The 19,404-nt window shown below is 45.1% G+C and overlaps 1 protein-coding gene across 1 annotated transcript in view; it reads right to left on the reverse strand.

The window, feature by feature from the left end:
* LOC119389740 (neprilysin-4) overlaps window positions 1-19,404 on the reverse strand; it is an 84,893-nt gene that overhangs the window by 27,449 nt on the left and 38,040 nt on the right. The window contains exons 2-7 of the mRNA XM_037657111.2: window positions 11,478-11,543; window positions 10,506-10,648; window positions 7,089-7,127; window positions 6,385-6,441; window positions 4,802-4,963; window positions 1,965-2,048 (exon numbers count right to left, since the gene is read on the reverse strand). Coding sequence (XP_037513039.1) covers window positions 1,965-2,048; window positions 4,802-4,963; window positions 6,385-6,441; window positions 7,089-7,127; window positions 10,506-10,648; window positions 11,478-11,543 — 551 coding nt within the window. The remainder of the gene's footprint in view (window positions 1-1,964; window positions 2,049-4,801; window positions 4,964-6,384; window positions 6,442-7,088; window positions 7,128-10,505; window positions 10,649-11,477; window positions 11,544-19,404) is intronic.

Raw genomic sequence — 19,404 nt, forward strand, 5'->3', positions numbered from 1 at the left:
GCTTTGTCGTCGACTCTCACTGTCCGCTGTCACGGTATATAGAAGACCGTTGCTATCGTCGAAACATATATGTGTGTATGTGAATAAAAATGTTTACAATAGACGAACATGAATCATAATTGTGACAGAACAATATAAAACACCTACAAGCACGAACCCTTTATATTAGTCGGCGACTTCAACGTAGACGTTATGGACCTTAGGACCTAGCTTTGTCGTCGATCGCGACTCTTTATGTCACTTTATGTCCCTCAATTCACATTGTATGGGGCAACGCTCGGGTAGCGTACGGTTACTTACCCATACGATACCCAGAGCTTCGCCCACTCGTCATGATTCACTTCGTGGGGATGCATGGATTTTTTTACGAGCTGGCAGCTGAGTAATAAACCCTCGCATACCACCTACTTATAGTAAATGTTGGAAACGTTGGGATCGGTTGTCGTTGTAGGATATATATTCAGGTGACAGATGGAGAAGCAACATTAGGCTCACGTTATAAGCATGTTTGCGCACCAACAGCCAACAGTTTTGCAGGCCACTATAGGTCAGTCACGGCTTGGATTCAACTGGACCGAGAGAGGAAATGATCCATGTCCCCGCGTGCACTTTACGTGTAATACGTGGTCGTAAAACTGCCCAATAATGATAAAAGAAAATTCAGTATCTGTAAGACCTGTTCGAAGAAGGCGTGCACGACCACGCCTGTAGAAGCCGCGGGGTATGCGGAAGGCACCGTTCTCATATCACGGACTCGAGATATAGCGCGTGTCAGTGTACGCTACGCGTGTTGCTGCCCGGGTGGTCGCGCTCACAATTAAGGATAAATTACAAAAAAAAAAAAACATAAAGAATAGTTACCGAGGCGTCATGGGAATAGTTATGCAAAGGAGGAAGGTAGCACCGCCGTAATAACGGGAATGGTTAGACGAGTTTCCGGGTTTTTTTGCCTAAATACCGTCGCACGCATCGGGACTATCACAAAAACAACAATAAAAAAAACTATTTGCAGTATCTTTGATCGCCACGAGCTCCAATGACTTTGCCTAATGCCCCGAGTTCGTTCAACTCCGCAAAGTGTGGATTTAGCCACTGGTAACGTGTGCTCCGTTGTACATTCAAAAGCGGGCCCGCTCTAAGCAGGCCCCGAGAGAGGCTGGCCGACCGCTTCCTCGTGTACGGTTAATTCATCCTTAACCACCAGGAACCACGAGACAGCGGCAGCGTACACAACAGTGGCCGCGTCTCTGAGCTTTTGGTCGTCAACTCAGACGCGAAGGACGTACGGTGCGTTTGATACACTGCGTTACCATAACTGCGTTTCAAATGGAAGTAGTATGTTCACACTTTGTCTTTGACATCTGTTTGGCATATTATTTAGCGTAGTAGCGCGTTATGCAGCGAATACAAATGCACTGAATAGCGTACTAAGCGGAGAGCATTTCACGATATGCGATCTGACACTCATGGCTGAGGCGAGGGCTACGCAGAACGCATTTCACGCGTCTGGTTTCCGTAGTGGCGATAGGGCAACGTGGGTCACAATTTCGAGCTGCAGGTGGTTATACGGTATTCGATAGGTTTGTTCGGATGAGTGGCTGCACTCGCTACGCTAGTGCTGCCGTGTTCGCGCCAAGTGGTCTCATCAATAACAGTACGTAATGAAGTGTTATCACAGGCGTGCGCACAGGGAAAGCAAGGGGGGAGGGGAGTCTTCCCTAATCATTTGGTGGACGCCAAGTGTGGCCAATACCTTGACTCAAGTGGACCTGTCCCGTCATTGCTTAATGTACAGAATTACGGCCATGCAGGTTTTTGATGATAATGGCGGCCGCTCCCCCTCCCCCCTTATGGAGAACCCCGCGCACGCCTATGAGTGTCGTCATGACAACAGCAACTTGTTGCACGTATTTAAGCGAAGACAAAATAGAGGTCTAAATGAAGGAAGGAGTTCGAAGACCAACTTTCATTCAGGCAGGACTTGTAGAAGTTCTTCGCGTTGATGGTAGCGTTGCTGTCGGATGCGTCGATGGGCGACTCCAATAGCTCTGAAAGAAACAAAAAAAAAAAAGGGAATCGAAAAGTAAGCTAGAGCGTGAGAAAAACGACGCTTTAGTATTCGTGAGAGAGTTCCCGGGATTTAAGTTTTACCGGTAAGAATCAGCTCGTTAGCATAACACTGTTTCAGCAATTCTACAGTGCACACGACACAAATGACTCCGAGTATATTTCTTGCTGCCAACTGGGCACAGATAATATCGCCGGCAAGTGAAAGCTATTAAAAAGACAATGTGAAAAAAAGATCTTTTGTCGCTGTCTGCTGGCAAAGGTATCTTCTTTTCACTTGGCTAATAAAGAAAATACAAAATCAGTCATAAAGATACCGGGAACATAAGAAAAATAACGAAAGAAACGTGATAAAAGGCACGGCGTCCTTCACGAATAGAGGTCAAGCACGAGCCACATGACACCGTTCGCGCAGAGCAGTCGCTGTTTTCGACTAGCATGCATCGATGGCATCTTGGTGCCCGTCCGGGCCAAGCAGATTAGTGTAAGCGGGTTATTGAGGAAGACAAATCCTGTCATTATTAACGCAATCAGTATAACGCAATTAGTGTGCCTGGATTGAGGATCCAGCAGTTGAGGAACATCCCATGTCGCAGCATAAAAATAAAAAAGCTAAAGCGCCGCGGACTCACTCATGATGCTGTTTACACGATGACTTGACATATATACTTTGGCCGCACTTACAGAGAAACTACATGACTTGCACAACTATAAAACGCCGAGGCAGCAAACTGGCAGTCAGGTTCCGGCGCGTACAGAAAGTGCTGCAGCTCTCTCGACTTTTTGTACAGCGTTTTGCACCTAATCCTGTCTTGTGTAGGGGTTATCGAGATTAGAAAGTTTCGAAGGTCATTCGAAGGCGCCGCCCTTCAGAAACTCGCTCCGGTTGGGATGAAGTTGAAGGGAAAACCTATCATGGGCCTTCGCATGCGAAGGTATATCTTTACTGTATAGTGTAAGTGTAAAAACATACTATGATGTGCGCCTGTGTTTTTGTACCGACACGCCGGCGGATCTCTTTTCCCGTTAGATCGTCTCAAGGAAGCGCGGATCGGGGCGGAGAACAAACCGGAACTCACTCTTACGTGCACCCATTGTTTCCTACCCTGGTCGTTCCGCAATACCAAACAACCCGGAGCGATCAGCAGTGGATACGTACGAAGGGGTCGAGTGCCCGAGGGGCATCACAACAACGCATCGCGACCACACGACCTGTCAGGACACCCAAACTTTTGATAGCCTTTCGGGCGTACAAATAGTGAGCCTCTGTTTTCTGTGCAAATAAAGCAGCACTTGTGGTGTTTCCGTTTGTTTCCATAGTGGCACGATCGATTGGTCTGGAAAGCGTCTGCCTATACACGCGTTTGCGTATACAGCCTCCTATAAGCTCACACTTATAGGAGGCTGGCAACCCTCAAGTGACGCACATGCGCTAGGAATCATATATCGTGCGTACAAAACATACGCTGTACGTGTCATATCGATGTTCGTAATACCATTAAGAAAACGAAAGTGTGTTGCTTCACAACAGCCCTTGACGGGCTTTGCCATATAGTCCATGTTATGCACTTTATCTTGTGCTCAAGGAATGCCTCAGTTAACTGCATATTTTCCTACGCGTAGGCTGTGTTTTTAGAAGTTATAAGCGGTCGATTGTCTGATCTCGATGGAAGTGGGCACTTGAAGAAGAAAATAAATTAAAAAAAAACACCGGTGACGTACAACGCCATTTAAAGAAAACTTGTATTCTGTCACGCGCACCACAACACTACACCCACGCAGTAAAAAGAGAGAGAGAGAGAGAGAGAGAACTGCTGCATTCTTTAGAATGCTGGTTTCTCCGTGCCCAACTCCTTCAACCTCTCAAACTCAGCGCGAAAGGTGGTTGTACGCTCTACAGTGATCTCACTGACCACGAATGGGATGATTTATTCTTCTGACCTCAAATATACATATACATGCCAAGCATTATGCCTTAAGGGCAAGTCCTTTTCGCAATAAAAAAAAATTCTGACCATATCATACAAACAAAAATATCTGACACGAGTGCTTGCCAGCAATAGCTAGTAAATTTTACTTTATGTATTTTCGTGTCATGCCTCGCAGCTATCATCATATTTACATGACCAAGACGCGGACAAAAGAGAAAATTTTGTCAGTATGACCCCAAGGACAATTTTACCTTCTTAAGTTTAAAAGTGTTACCCAAGGAATAAGCCAGGCATCGCACCTCGCCTCTTTCTCTTATGTGTTAACAAATTTTGTGGCGACATGTTAATGACTGTGACAGCTGTGGCAACTCGTTTCACGGCGATTGGTAGAAGACCTGCCAAGACCCAAGTGGTCCATATCGCCCGCTTGAACATCTTCGCGCCGAGTCAACTCGACTGACTCGTCTGGCGGCCTTCATCTGCGAGGAGAGGAAATGCTGCGAATATGGACGAGGCAAACGAAGACCGTTGAACGTGCTTGCCGTCCCGAGGTAGAAAGGGAGAAGAAGACGAAGTTGAGATCTCGAACTCCTGAGCTCACCATCACGACCTAATAACCGGCCCTCTTTCAGCCTTAGCGGTCTCCTTCAAGCGTAACAATATTATAACAGCGCAGTACGTGGCGACATTGGCACCCGCTTCGTTCCCATGGCCTCCGAACGCGACATTATACGAACACGGGCCACGAGGACCGTGCGGGCGGCGTGCCAGTGCATGGCGGTGCCAGCGTGGGTGCGGTTTACCTTTGAGCACTACCTTGATTTCGTCCTTCATTACGGCGAACGTGTCCGAGTGCGGCCGGTCGGGCGGCAGCACGTGGTACAGCTTCCAGCGACCACAGGCGAAGTCGTAGAAGTCCGCGCACGGGTCCACGTTGAGATCCATATTCCGCAGTATGGCGGCCGCTGCGCGTGTGCACAGTGAGGTGAACGACGCATGCTTGTAAATGTGTGCGCTTCACGATGTTTGGACGATACACGAAATGAATAGACAGGGCGGACACAAACTCACAAGTGAAGTTTATTGAAAAAGCTCTATCCAATGTTCATTACGTTTTACGCGTGAATGCATGGTAGTTTGACTCATCATGGCTCAGTGCGATACATGGCTGGCTAATACGATTGACAAACGACGGTTCTTCATTGGTTGCTTGATTGACTGATTAATTAATTTATTGATTGATTAATTGATTGATTAATTGATTTATCTACTGACAAATTGATTTGGCCGATCGCTCGATCGATCGATTGATTGATTGATTGATCGATTGATTGATTGATTGATTGATTGATTGATTGATTGATTGATTGATTGATTGATTGATTGATTGATTGATTGATAAAAGTGCCCATGAACAGCTTCAGGCCCTAGTAACGCTGCACCTTTGCAATTCGAAGAACAGAAAAAAGGAAAGGAAACAGAACATGAAACCCGAAGAAGCTGTGGAACAGAAATGCAGCAAAAAAAAAAAAAAAAGGTTAATCAAGGAGAAAAATCAGACAAAGATCAAGTAAAAGAGCTAAAGAAACCTCAAGATCGCAACGCAAGCATTTCGTTGCGTTACAATATGTGTAAGAGCATCGGTGCGAAAGGATTTCACGTGGAAAATGCTAGAATTACGCAAAATTAATGCGAGACACGCAGAAAGTTGCAGCAGACGCCAATCGCGGGCATGAAAAGTGGTTATGAATTAATTTACACTATAGGAAGCAATCACGGTATTTTCGCCTTGTTAAACATGCGCAGCACGCTGACGAAACAACACGTAACACATACAGGCGCAACTTACAACAAATGTATTTTTTGTTATCCTGTTGCCGCGTTATACGCAACCGTCGTCAGCTGAGATGTAGAAGTTTGAGGTAACGTCTGCGTGTGTATGTGTTCTTTTCGTCAATGTCCGGTTCACGCTTTTCTTAAGTGTTCTTTATTTAGATTCAGGAAAAGAAGGAAGCATCGCCAATTACCATTGACGACTGCATAATCAGAATAATGTTCAATCCTCTTTAGAACCAACGCTTAGCGCTGAAGCTTAAAGCTTCACTTTGTAGCTTTCCGCTATCATCTCTAATACGGCCGCAGTCTTAACATGCGGGAATCCACGCGTGCAGAGTTACCGTATACTACATACAGAAAATTAGCGATAACAGTTGACGGTTGAAAACAAAACATTTCGTGCACCATGCATGGATCAGCCAGCTGTCTACGACTAATTACAATCTGTATGCATTCAAGCGGCAAGTTTCATATCTTACCGAACGCAGTAGACCATGAAAAACGTTGAGAGTTTTCGCTCGCGCGACTGTTTTCAATTAGTAATACGTACCGGCTTTCACGCAGGCCTCTGTTATGCACACGCTCTTGCATTCTTCACCCAAGCACTCTGCGAAATGATAAATAGTAAACATGACTTATCAATGGCTTCAAGCAATACAGTTTTCGGGTTCTATGTTCCTATTTATTTATTGGTTTATACTCTTTTCTTGTTTGTTTGTTTGTTTGATTGTTTACACTTAATCTTGCTCTGACGCTGTTGCATACAAAATCACACATAAGGAAGACTCAAAGCAGTCGCGAAAAAATAATCATTGACAATATATGGTCAATCAAGGGAAAACTGTATCGCAAACGTGTTTTTCGAGTCTAATATTAGAAATAATACAATTCAACCTTTGAAGAAAAAAAAGAAAAGTTTTCGCGCACCTATTTGAAACCGAGATGAGCACATTTATAAATACCTGTATATGTAAAAGCTCTCTAACTATTGGCGTTCCTGAAACCAATAGCTATGAACAACGCAGTCTGATTACTGTAGTTAGACCGGATGTTTTAATTAACTGAAGTAGCTTAAACATTAAAATACACTTCCCTCGCTTTGCACAAATAAATTTTCCAGCTACGTTGCATATGCGGGAAAGTAATCACAAGTTAAAACGAGCCCATCTTGCTCCTCAATACTAATATGATATCGTTCTTAAGCTACTGCGCAGAACTCGTTACGGCTGTTAACAAGACTTACTGTAACCTTACCTTGTCTCGTCCTGGATGCGTTGCCGGGTGTCTCTATGTCTGGAAAGAGAGATGGAGAAACTAAACACCGATGTGAACTCGTAACTCAAACGCATTATAAGCTAACTTAATCAAAGCCGTACTATTAGGATAGTATATTTTTTTATTATAGTGGAACACACTTTCGTAATTGTGCACTAAACTAACTTGTTTGTTTACGTGTGACGCGCCTCTTATGCTAATATGTAAATATGTTATGCCTAAGGGCAAGCGTCCGAAAACAAAACAAAAAAATTACATCGCTCCAAGTTCGTCCGGCCCCATCCGTGTTGAAATTCAGATCGTTTTGTAAAATTTGTACTGAAGGCTCCGGAGGCGCTTTCGTATAAGTCTGCGTTGCGGACGCCATTCGCTCGGACCGTGCGTGGAATTTGGCCAGGCCTCTAATTGCATTATAAAACCGTTGCGTGGTCGGCGCTACTGTTTGAGCGCTCCAGCGAAGACGCTTTTCCTCGGCGTGTTATCTCCTTCAAAAGCACCGACCCGATGAATATGAAATGAGGGCCTTATCTCATAAGCGGATCTTATTGCGCGTCATTTGAATTTCTGAATCGAAGGATGGGCGTAGAAGAAATCACGACGAAGAACAACAGTCCTCTGTTATCCCGTAATATGATGCATAAATTGGGAAAACTTTGGGCAAATATATTTTGCACGCACGAAGGGAGAAGAACTCACGTGGTTCGGGGCAATGACCACTGATTTTTTCTTACCCTGCTGCTTATCAGCAAACACACAGCGCAAAAAAAAATTCAGCCACCGAATTCGGGTAACAATGGCAAATTATCGTTCAATACATAAATAGTTGCTTGATGACGTCTTGCGCAAGTTTGTTTCCATTGCACACGCTTTGTAAGCAATGGCGTAGCAGCTTTGCATATTAGTGGAAAACAGCGTGGCAATAAGCGGACCTTTGGTTTAGGCTATGCCTGCAATGCAAATGAGCATAAGTTGATGGTTTAATATAAGCGTCACCTTATTTTGTGGAAGTTGGCAACTGCTGTTATGCTGCTGCTCGCAGAGGGAGGGATAGAAAGGTAAAGGAAAGACAGGGAGGTTAACAAGAGGCGATCTTACTTGGGAAAGGCAAAGGGTATATGGAAGAACGAAAGAGGCAAACAGTCTACGAAGGTGTCACAAACTCGTCACGACTACGGTAACGCGCCACTAATACACAGAAACATTGTCAATGCACAGTCACAACCTGTCGTCCAGCCCGGCTTGTCTGAGGGAACGCTTCCAAAGTTCTAACTTTGTTGCTGTTGTTGCTAAAATGTTTTTTTTTGCAAATAAAGAAAAGAAAAACAGACAAACGGAGTTTTTCATTAATTTCTCTTTGGAATGTGTGATAAGAAAGTATTCAGTTTAATGACAGGTGGTATGTAATAACATATAGAATATGTGCGGGATGAAAGAGAGCCATTTCACACTGGCCTGACTAATGGTGGCAGGTGCAGCTCAGGTAACCCACTTCGACCCAAGTAGCGTTATTAGTCTGTACGAGGACACTGGCCTGAAGCTGGTATTTTAGCTTCTTGTTACCGTGTGTGCTTGTGATGACTTGGTGACGCTTTATGGCGCATAGGCCGAAAATAGCTAACAGCGGGCACGATTGCGCTTGTTGAATTTGCATGTTATGAGGTGTTCACAGTACGTACAAATGCGGCAGTTCAGTTATCACCGCATTCGTCTGGAGAAGATTGTTAGGCGTGCCAGGAAGGGTAGGAAGAGGAAACAGAAAGGCAGGACGCAGGAAGGCATCTACAGAACTTCCTAAAGGATGTTTCTCTGTTTAGCAGATTCAGTATTGCATGGAGAGATAAATTCTTTAAAATGGATGCTGTTGTCATGTACGTAGTCAATCAAGTAGAGAATTTTAAGGTTATCATCGCAGCTGTTATTGGTGGGTACAGTGCTACTATCGAAGCAAGGATGATGCGAAAGAACCTGTGGATGTGATAAAATAAAACACGCAAATAACCCCTCTTCGATGTAGATGCGGTTTGAAGAGAATGATTAGCATAGCTTGCTCACTTTAATAACTGGTTTCTGTTTTCCTCAGTAACGAAACAGCAATATTCGCATGTCATCTTGCCTTTTCTTTGAAAACGGAAGGTGTTCCAGATTTCGGCGTCTTCTTCCGGGATCTGAAGAGTGGTATTGAACATATTTCACGTCTTATGCTCTTCTGGGGCGTGATATACGCCATTTATTCTTTATGTAAAGTGTTTTCTGCAACAGGTGTGATCAACGCCTTCAATCTTCCGCCTTTAGAATTTCGTCCCCAAGAATCCAGCAGCTACCTCAAGTGCCTCTTCCTCAAAACCGTCGGGGGTTTCTCGTTGAACGTCCCCTCCAGTGGTGCGTATAAATCTCCAACGCAAACCATCTGCATCTTATTGGTTCGAAATGCTCCGGTTTGCATTTCGCTTTTCGCATTTACGGTTTTGTTTTGCTGCTTGCCTTGACGCATGGGTTTGCTTAGAGCATCGGCCGCCATCTATTTTCACCCTCAGGAGCAATATCTGTGCTTCAACGGTATGAGTTTCCGGGAGGTTTGATCAGCATTCCTCTGCGTATATCAAAACCTAAGGCCTCCAGAAGGCTTACTTCTAGAGGGCTTACTAGGTTTGCCTTATCTAGTTCTTAACAAACACTCCTGCATATTATCACGTTGTTGTGACGGTGAAGAATACGCCAACGGGCAGCGCTTGCTGAAGAACGAACTCTTTATTGGGTGAACTCGGGCCCACCAAAAAAAAAAAATGCCACTTGCACTAGGACGATAACGCCCAGCACAGCCGTCGACAGTCGAAATTGTAGACAGTATTCACAAAAAACATCTTACGATAGAATTGGTCGTAAGAGAAACGTTCAGCCAATACCGATGTTGACATCATCAGCGAAGTCGCTTGACCAATGAAAATGATCACTTACGAACAAGCGGCTTCGTGAACATTGCCCCCGATCTTCGGACCTAACGCATCCGCTATTTTACGCGAATCGTGGTATATTGCAGCATAATAGCCAATGCTTGCGTGCGTTACAGAATAGACTCCGCTATTTGCGTCGTGCACTTGATCCGATTGAGACAAACGAAAACTCTCGTGAAGACTCCGATGTTGAAAAATTTCTTATGGCACATATGTTACATATGGAATAGTTTCTTATGACCACATGAGTACTCAAGACTCACTCACGTACTGATGTGGTCATACGAGATACTGATTGTATTGTGGAATATGTCACATGAATGTTTGCGTGTTCTAGCGAAAAAGAAGAACAAGTATGCATTTCAATATTACGAAACAAAAGCCTACTTAGGTATACTTAAGTACTTCAGCCACATAATTTTTCAAAACATTTTCTCTGTCTCACCGTTTAGTGGAACCCGATGTTGTGCTGCGGGCGGCCTCGCCAGAAGGATGAGCATAATGGCACAAACTGACGTCATCACGATCAGAAGCAAGAGGAGAATCCTCTCCAGGGGCGTTCGGTCCAAGCCCAGGCATCGCTTTGTCCTGTTGTGGAACAGATGCTTGTGTTTGACATCTTTGATTTGTGCTATAGGCTGACGGCACACTCGCCACAAGCTTATAGCTAAGCAGGCATCAGTAAACACAAGCGCTGTTACGGGCGTACGATGGTCCACGCACCCATCTGAAACGTAAACGTACTGACGCTACCAAGTCCTTACAGCGCAAGAAGTCGCATCGCGTTTCCGCTTCACTTGTGCCGCATAAGCATCGTCGCTACGCAGTTGATATCAAATATCGCGCCCTCAAATGCGAATGTTCCTGTCGAAATTTCAACACCAAAGATTGGACGCAAAATCCTCTGCAAATCGCTCGGACAACCACAGGTTCCCATTGCGTAAAAACAATTTAATTAGTCGATAAGGACGGAACGCACGCCACGAGGTCTGGTGGCGGTGGTTATGGTTTGTGGGCACACATGATGCTCGTAGTATAATTAAATGAAAAATTCGTAAATAGGGAGTGTGCTGGAGCCGACGTTTCGACTAGCGGATTTGTCTTCTTCAAGGCAGCTATACTTGCTGCCTTGAAGAAGACGAGTCCCCTTGTCGAAACGTCGGCTTCAGCACACCACCTGTTAACGAATTTTTCATCGCAATATAATTAGAAGTATAGTCTCCTCGCTCGCCTTAGCTTTGCAGCTCAACTGGTAAAGTAAGAGTTTTATAAAAGAAACAGAAGTACCACTTCGAGATTCTGTCGCACGAGGTTTAAATGGTACGTGTATACATTAGCAAAAATGTCGTTTCGGCTCCTGCGCTTTCACTTGCTGGCATCTGGCGCACCTAGTTAGTGCCTTTTGAAAAAAGCTTACGTTGGTAGCGAAGCGATGCTCCTTCGAACGACATGGTTCCCGGCCTCAGTGTCTGTTGCCATCGTGCTGCAAAGAATCAAAAAAAGAAATTACCGTAGCTTCATTAATAAACTAAAAGGATGTACAAGTGAGATATGTGGTTGTAAGTCAATTTCACTTCGAGCACGAGTGGAGGAAACGTATGGTGGGAGGAACACGTTTCATCTCTTAACCCACCTTGGTAGCTCAGCGGGTAATGTGTTGCGTTGCTAAGCTCGAAGACGCGAATTTGATTCCCGGCCACGGCGGTCGTGTTTATATGGGGTCGAATTGCAAATTAAGCACCCGTGCACTTATATTTAGGTGCGCGTTAACGAATCCAAGGTGGTCAAAATTATTCCATTGGGTTCCCCACTGTGACTTGCGTGGCACGTAAAACCTCAGAAGTTGTTAATCTTTTTTTTTTTCTCTTTCACGTGTGACCTGAGTCCTTGAGCAGATAGCATTGTCTGAATGCATGATTTTTAATAAAACATCCGCAGACAGGAAAAAAAAAATACTCAAGAGAGAGGCAGGGAGACAAAATTAGACGTGGAGTAATCAAAGACCCAATACATGGTACTTTGTGTACCTAAGCGTTGTTGCCACGCATAAATGAGAACTCGTAGAACACCACAAATTGTTTAGCTAGGGCACCCGCATTCACAGGTGACGAGGGACGAACCTGCGCAGGCTATGCTGATCACGAAGTTGTCGTCGACACCGACCCTATGGCGAAATAACTTGCGCAACTATCCGAGTCTACGTTACTCGTATGCAGTCTGCCTTCGTCATGAACCAATGCTCTACCAATTCTCATCCTTACAGACTTCTTGTCCGGCCGCCTGACTTGGCATTGCTTTTAGATGCGAAGCATCTTATGGCGGAGTTCAATCCGGTGGTGGTGGTGTGCGGCATGACCACCCTTACTGCGCATGCGCAAACCCTCTCCCCACACCTCCTCTCCCCCTTTCCCTCCCCACTTACCCTATCCACTCTCCTTCCCCCTCTCCACCTTCCCTCTCCACTTCCCCCTTTGAAACGCGAGCTCGACATGCCGAAACGCTGCTTCGTATCGTCTCATGGTCCCCTTTTTTCACTGCAGTACACAATCGCGTCAAATATAAGTGATAAGCGTTCTCACGACAGTGCTATGCCATGTTGCACCGATGCGCAATGTCAACGAGCGTCAAGGGCTTGTCTTGAACGTAAAACCGATTGCAATCTAACCTAAGCAGAAAATAAGTGCACCTCACACTAAGGACATTGTTGTGTGTTTGTTGTATTCAATGGCACGGTACACCTGGGGGCTTGCATAATGAGAGAGTCCATACAGAAAGATTCAAATAGCACCGTGGGAACTCACTATGCTGTCACCAGATGAGTATGTTAATGAAGCATCGTACTGAAAGTACAGTGATCCGAGAGCACGACGAAATTGGATAGGTTCACTACATATAAACTCTATCCTTGTGATAAAAATATAAAAATATGTTGACAGAGTAAGGTGTCACGTAGAACAAATCACGCAAGCCAATCGGACTTTCGCGATCTTTGTTGATTGGCACATTGAAGGAAAAATACAGAAGATAGGAAAATATTAAATCAGTGAGAAACATAAATAAGGAACTCGGTCCGCATAACATTCTCATTAGGAGTACACAATTTAAAAAAAAACAGCATTTTCTTGTAGTTGTCATATGATTGTTGCAGTTTTGTTAGAGATGAGGTAACCACGTTCAAAGCAGAATTTCATCATAAAAAAACTAAGGTGTTCAAACACAGACACAAAGGCACGAAGCATATACACACGAGCGCCATGCAAGGAAATCAGTTCCAGTCTTGAAGAAGACAAGTCCACTTGCCGAAACGTCGGCTCGAGCACCCACCCCCTGTTTACGGATTTTTTTGTCGCAAGCTTCCGTCTTCCTCTTCCTGCCGTTTTTTGGAAGGGCACACAAAGCAACACAAACACCGACTATGAACTGAAAAAGCGCCCTTTCTTTTAATAGTCGGTATTTGTGCTCCCCTCTTTCTCTTTTCTTGCGTCCATTTTTGCGCGCCTTCTTTTACGAAGAATTTCTACCGACTAGCTCAGCTTCTAAGCCGGATTTCGCCGTGCTTCTCATTAAGCGAAGGATCTGTTCAAGCTTCTTCCATTTGCGTCAGTGTGTGTCTGGTATGCACTGTCGCACCACGTCATCGCCGTTTGCGTCATAAATACGTCATAAATGCCGTAATAAAAAGAATTCAGTCATCGCATGATACGATGATATTGAGGCGCAGGAACCGAACAGGCTTCGGAAGGATAACTTGAGACGCTTCTTTGAGATGAGGGGGGGGGGGGATTCCGACCCCACTTTACGTATGCACGTGCGTCTGTTTGTATGCGTGTCTTCATATATACAGATACAAAATGTGATAATTTCGGGGGGGCGGGGTATTTCGAGCCCTCAAATCGCCTCCGTGGCTGCGCGACTGACGTGAGTTTATGATTCATCCGTGTACTGCAACTTTAATATCACCGAACGCAAAAGGAGACCTTCGTTTATGCACTGGCGTGCGTTCCAAAAGCCGTTTACAAAACAAACTGCGGCGGTGCGTGACGTTCATAATTGCATACCGTGTGCACTCGTGTACAGGTCGCACTAGCTTTCGCAGTCTTTCACGAAATTCGACACTTGCACGGGACGGGGCCATTTGGTCCATCTTTTGTGACTACACGTACGAAATGCGCCGTAATCCTACGTGATTTCCGATCACTACAAAAGTGGATGCGATTCTTTTGATAATGAATTCGTTTTTTCACTTATGCTGAGAGAGAGATATGAAGAGGAAGGCCGGCAGATTGACGAATCATTAGCATCCGGTTTGCTACCCTGCACTGAGGGGTGAAAATAGAGACTGGAAAGAGGGCGCAGAGAGACAGAGATAGAGAGATAGAAAAAGAGCAGACACCGAAAGTGCCTATATACTTGTCTTCATTATCACCGCAGCTTGTTTTTACGCTCGTTTCGCCAGCGCATACGTGGATTCAGTCATCTGTGCAATCCACAAAGTTGTATTTTACGGCACTTAACAGCTAGTAGTAAGAACTTGTAGGTTTGGGCGAGACGATTCATCTTGCGAATAAGTTGAAGCAGCGTGAAAAAACGAGGACACCGAATGAAACAGACAACGGGACTAGCGCTGGACCAGCGCTAGGCCTGTAGTAATTCGTCAGTTACAATGCGTCCTTACTTAGAATATGACGGCCGGAGTACTTGCTCTCTAAGTTTAGCGCTGCCATGGTTGGGGTAGGGCCCTTACACGCGCTATCGCGGTATTCATGTTTATTTATTATTTTCAGAAAGTCGTTATTTCTATTTCATGTTGCTTCGGGAACGCTACACGCTCGTTAACGTTTCTATTTTTATTTGATGGCCAAATTTCGCTCTGCCTCGCTGAAATTTCTGCACCGCAGATCGATAATCAAGCGCTTGAAAGTTTTTCTTCTTGTTATTTTTTTTTCGTTGAGGTCGGGAAGATTGCCAATATACACACGCACCTCGACACGAGGAGCACGACGTTCGAGGCACGCGACGAGAACCAACTGCCTCAGACGCGATCGTGTATTATTAAATCGTGTAGTCCAATATGCAGCGCTCAACCAACTTATAGCGGGACCAATTTTCTCGATTAGTCACGCCTGGCCGCGCACCGGCGCGTCGACCACGCATCAACGAAGGCGCGTGGCACTCCTCGCAGTTTTGCGTCGGATTTCTCGCCGCCTGCTCGCGTAGCGATCAGCAAAAAAAAAAAAAAAAAAAAAAAAAAAAAAAGAAAAAAAAAAAAAAGAAATCGCTTTCGTCGCCTGCTCGGAGCGATTTCTCGTTTACGCCTAACTGGACGCGTTACGTCGGCACGGAGGAGGCACTTATAAGATTACGTAACTCGCCGATGCGCTTAGCGAGTCGTGCGAATAACGACAAAAAAGAAAGAGAGAAACGAGAGAAAGAGAGAGGAGGGAACATCTGCGTTGCGTTAGTTGCATCGTTGGATACGCTCTGCTCTTCCTGTCCCACCATAAACATTTCCCCAATTCTCGCAGGCTCGAGAGAAGCGAACGAAAGTACTTTTACCTGCCTGCTCCGTGCGTTCGTTCGTTGCGCGCGTGTTTGCATCTGCGGTACTTATACATTTATGCGCTGAACGTGCGCGCGTGCGAATACGGTTTGCAGTCGTGGGCCATTTTCGCGATCGCTCGGTGCAGAAACGAGCGTCGCCCTGTTTGCATCTCGACTTGATGATCACGTAAAGGCATTCTCGAGAATTGCCGAGGCGCTTATGTTCTCGCCGTTCGCATTGCGAAGCGCCGTTCGGTTTACGTTACATGTCAATGTTCATTTCGACCGAATCGTCGGCGTAACGAAGTTACCTTCTCGACGCAAGGCGGTCCTATTACATTTGGCGAACGAGAAGGACAAGGGAATCCGACAGGCTCTATATTTTATTGGACAGCAACCACGCACGGAGCAAGAAAGCCGCTGGAAAAAGCGGAGATGGTAAGGTAAATGTTATGCCGAACTGACATGCACAGAAACAGACCCGCCACGGTGATTTAGTGGTTATGGTGCTAGACTTCTGACCCGCATGTCACGGGATCGAATCCAGGCCGCGGCGGCCGCATTTCGATGGAGGCGAAATGCTAGAGGCCCGTGCGCTTAGATTTAGGTGCACGTTAAAGAACACCAGCGGGTCGAAATTTCCGGACCCCTCGCGTTTCTCATAATCATATCGTGGCTTCGGGACGTAGAACTCAAGCAGGTATTGTTGAACTAAAAGCAACAGTTGCTAGGGGTTTACGTGCCAAAGCCACGACATAATCATGAGGCACGCCGCAAGGGGTGACTCCGGAATAAATTTCGGCCACCTGTGGTTCTTTAACGTGCACCTAAATCTAAGCACTCGGGTGTTGCTTGCATTTTGCCCTCGTCGAAATGCGCCCGCCATGACAGGGAATCGAACCTGTGCCGTCGAGCGTAGCGCACACAAACTCAAACGATGTAAAGTACTTTGAAACTTTGGAGCCCCGTATATATAAAAGACAAACTTTAAAACGTTTTTCGCTATAAACTAATCTATTAAAGTTTCTGCATTCATTAATTTCACCCGGAAGTTGTAAAGTTCAGCCGCTTCTTGCCAGTTCTTTTCATTTATCATCTTGCGAAACCCAAGTGTTCTTCAATCTGGAAATGCAGAACGTTGCATAGCCGTTTTTTTTCTCGTTTTTTTTGTTTTTTTTAATGGGAGGACGAGAAGACGAGAATTTAACGATCAGTGAAGCTAAACAGTTTCATCACGAACGAGCAGTAGTGGTTGCAATGCTCGTTATAATACATTACTTCGCCTGCCTAGCGAAAAAAATAAATAAATAAAAGGTAGATTTTGAACTGCAGCCATTTCTTCGCAGTAGTGCCGTAATTAAAGCGTTTATACCTTTGTCCAAACAGAACATAAGATTCCCCTTCACGATCTTCAAGAAAATATAGATCGATTAAAAATAAGACATCTTCAGAACCTTCCGTGTAAAACTTCTCAAGCGGCTCTCTCGCTAAACTAAAGATCTATAAAGAGTTCTATACCTGAGATTTATATGATTCTTTTCATACGAAACTCGCGTGGTTGGTTACTGTGCCGAATTATTCCGGCTTCCTGGTAGCACATTACGGAAGCTGGCGGCCCGTGGCCCCTGAATTAAGATTTTTTTAATGCGTAATATGGGCGCCTACGACCTTCAATTCGTGCATGCAGGCGTCAGAACGCGGGCCTACTTTATACGGTCGATGAAAGTTTCAATATCGGCTGCTTGTGCCTAGCCTAAGTAAGGTTCTGTCATCCACATGAACCTGGCATGGATGACTGCACATCTCTAGGCTCTGCTAATTTTTATGAACCAAACGAACCTAGCCACCCGTTTACAGATCTCTTTTTTTTCGTGTTTTTACCTATTTTTGTCCGAGTCGTCATTTCTTTCTTTGCTCTCCTACTTTATTTCCTCTTTCTCTCCACTTTTCTATCTATCTATCTATCTATCTATCTATCTATCTATCTATCTATCTATCTATCTATCTATCTATCTATCTATCTATCTATCTATCTATCTATCTATCTATCTATCTATCTATCTATCTATCTATCTATCTATCTATCTATCTATCTATCTATCTATCTATCTATCTATCTATCTATCTATCTATCTATCTATCTATCTATCTATCTATCTATCTATCTATCTATCTATCTATCTATCTATCTATCTATCTGTCTGTCTGTCTATCTATCTATCTATCTATCTATCTATCTATCTATCTATCTATCTATCTATCTATCTATCTATCTATCTATCTATCTATCTATCTATCTATCTATCTATCTATCTATCTATCTATCTATCTATCTATCTATCTATCTATCTATCTATCTATCTATCTGTCTGTCTGTCTGTCTGTCTGTCTGTCTGTCTGTCTGTCTGTCTGTCTGTCTGTCTGTCTGTCTAAAGGTTCCTAGTTGATGTAAAATGTGGTAACATCCTGAATGGGGTGAAATGCCGTGCTCACGTGTTCACCGCGGAAATAGGAAAGCGCTAAGCAAGTACGTTGGTTTGGGTAGATCGTCGCGCGAATTCCGAAATTTGGATAGAACGATATGTGTTTGTACGCGAAACATTTATTGGAATGAGTGACGCGTGCCAGGGGTTGTCAATACTTCACTTATTCCAATATTTTTTTTTTTCATGTCAAGAGAGAGAGAGAGAGAGAGAAGAGGGAGAAAGGAAAGACAGGGAGGTTAACCAGAAGCAGTCTCCGGTTTGCTACCCTGCACGTGGGAAGGGGATGTAAAAGAATGAAAGAGAAGAAGAAGAGTTTGTGACGACAGCACGCGACAAAATACAACAACAACAAAACGAAACAAAACAAAACGAAGTCATAACCGCAGTCCAAGTACTACACAGCACCATTTTCTTCCAGCAGTCACAGTTTGATATTGAGTCCGGTTGCGTGGAGAAACCTCAACAACGCCCTCAGAGCGGCTTGCGCTGAAGACCGGGTAGGCCAGGGCCCTAGGATTTTGTTCTCCGTGAGAGGGTGGTTGTCCAGCTGGCCTAATGCGGCTGAGAGGGCCGTTCTTTCAGAGCTGAAGCGGGTGCACTCACAGAGAAGGTGCGCGACTGTTTCGCTGCACCCGCAGACTTCACACGACGGGCTCTCAGCCATTCCAATAATATATGAATAGGCATTTGAGAAGGCCACTCCAAGCCATAGACGGACCAGCAGGGTAGAGTCACGTCGTGATAAGGTGGACGGGATGCGTAATTCAAGATCAGGGTCCAAGGCATGCAGCCGTGCACTTGTAAATGTCAAAACTATACGGACTGGTTATGATGCAAACGCAGCAGCGGTGATAAAGGGGTAGCCGTCGCGAAGAAACGGTGACAGCTCCTTCAGTTTATTATTCATTTATTCTTTTTTTTCAATAAAAAAAATAAATTGTAATGTAACGCGAAGAACGGAAAGCAGCTCGAAATTGCCAGCGCGTCGCTCGAGCCCAAAGGACGCACGAAAAGAACGCACTCAGGACGAGCGCGAACCAATGCGTCACAGCTCGACACTCTAAGCGCACTGCTCAAACATAAAGCACGAAGCACGAAACGAACGAACAGGTACACACAAGACGAGCGCGAACTGTCACAGTTGTTACTTGTTTCTGTTTGAACAGCGCGCTCCTTTCGCCAACGCGGCCGCTGCAGCGAGCGAAGAGAAGCACCCCACCGGCCTCCCCTTCTTTCCTCGAGATAAGCGCACGAAAGCTAGGGTGCCTTGATGCCCGCGCGCTCCGCTGAGGGCGAGGACAGGCGCGTCGTCTGCTA

This window comes from Rhipicephalus sanguineus, chromosome 4 (genome assembly GCF_013339695.2).
Source record: "Rhipicephalus sanguineus isolate Rsan-2018 chromosome 4, BIME_Rsan_1.4, whole genome shotgun sequence".
Classification (NCBI taxonomy): domain Eukaryota; kingdom Metazoa; phylum Arthropoda; class Arachnida; order Ixodida; family Ixodidae; genus Rhipicephalus; species Rhipicephalus sanguineus.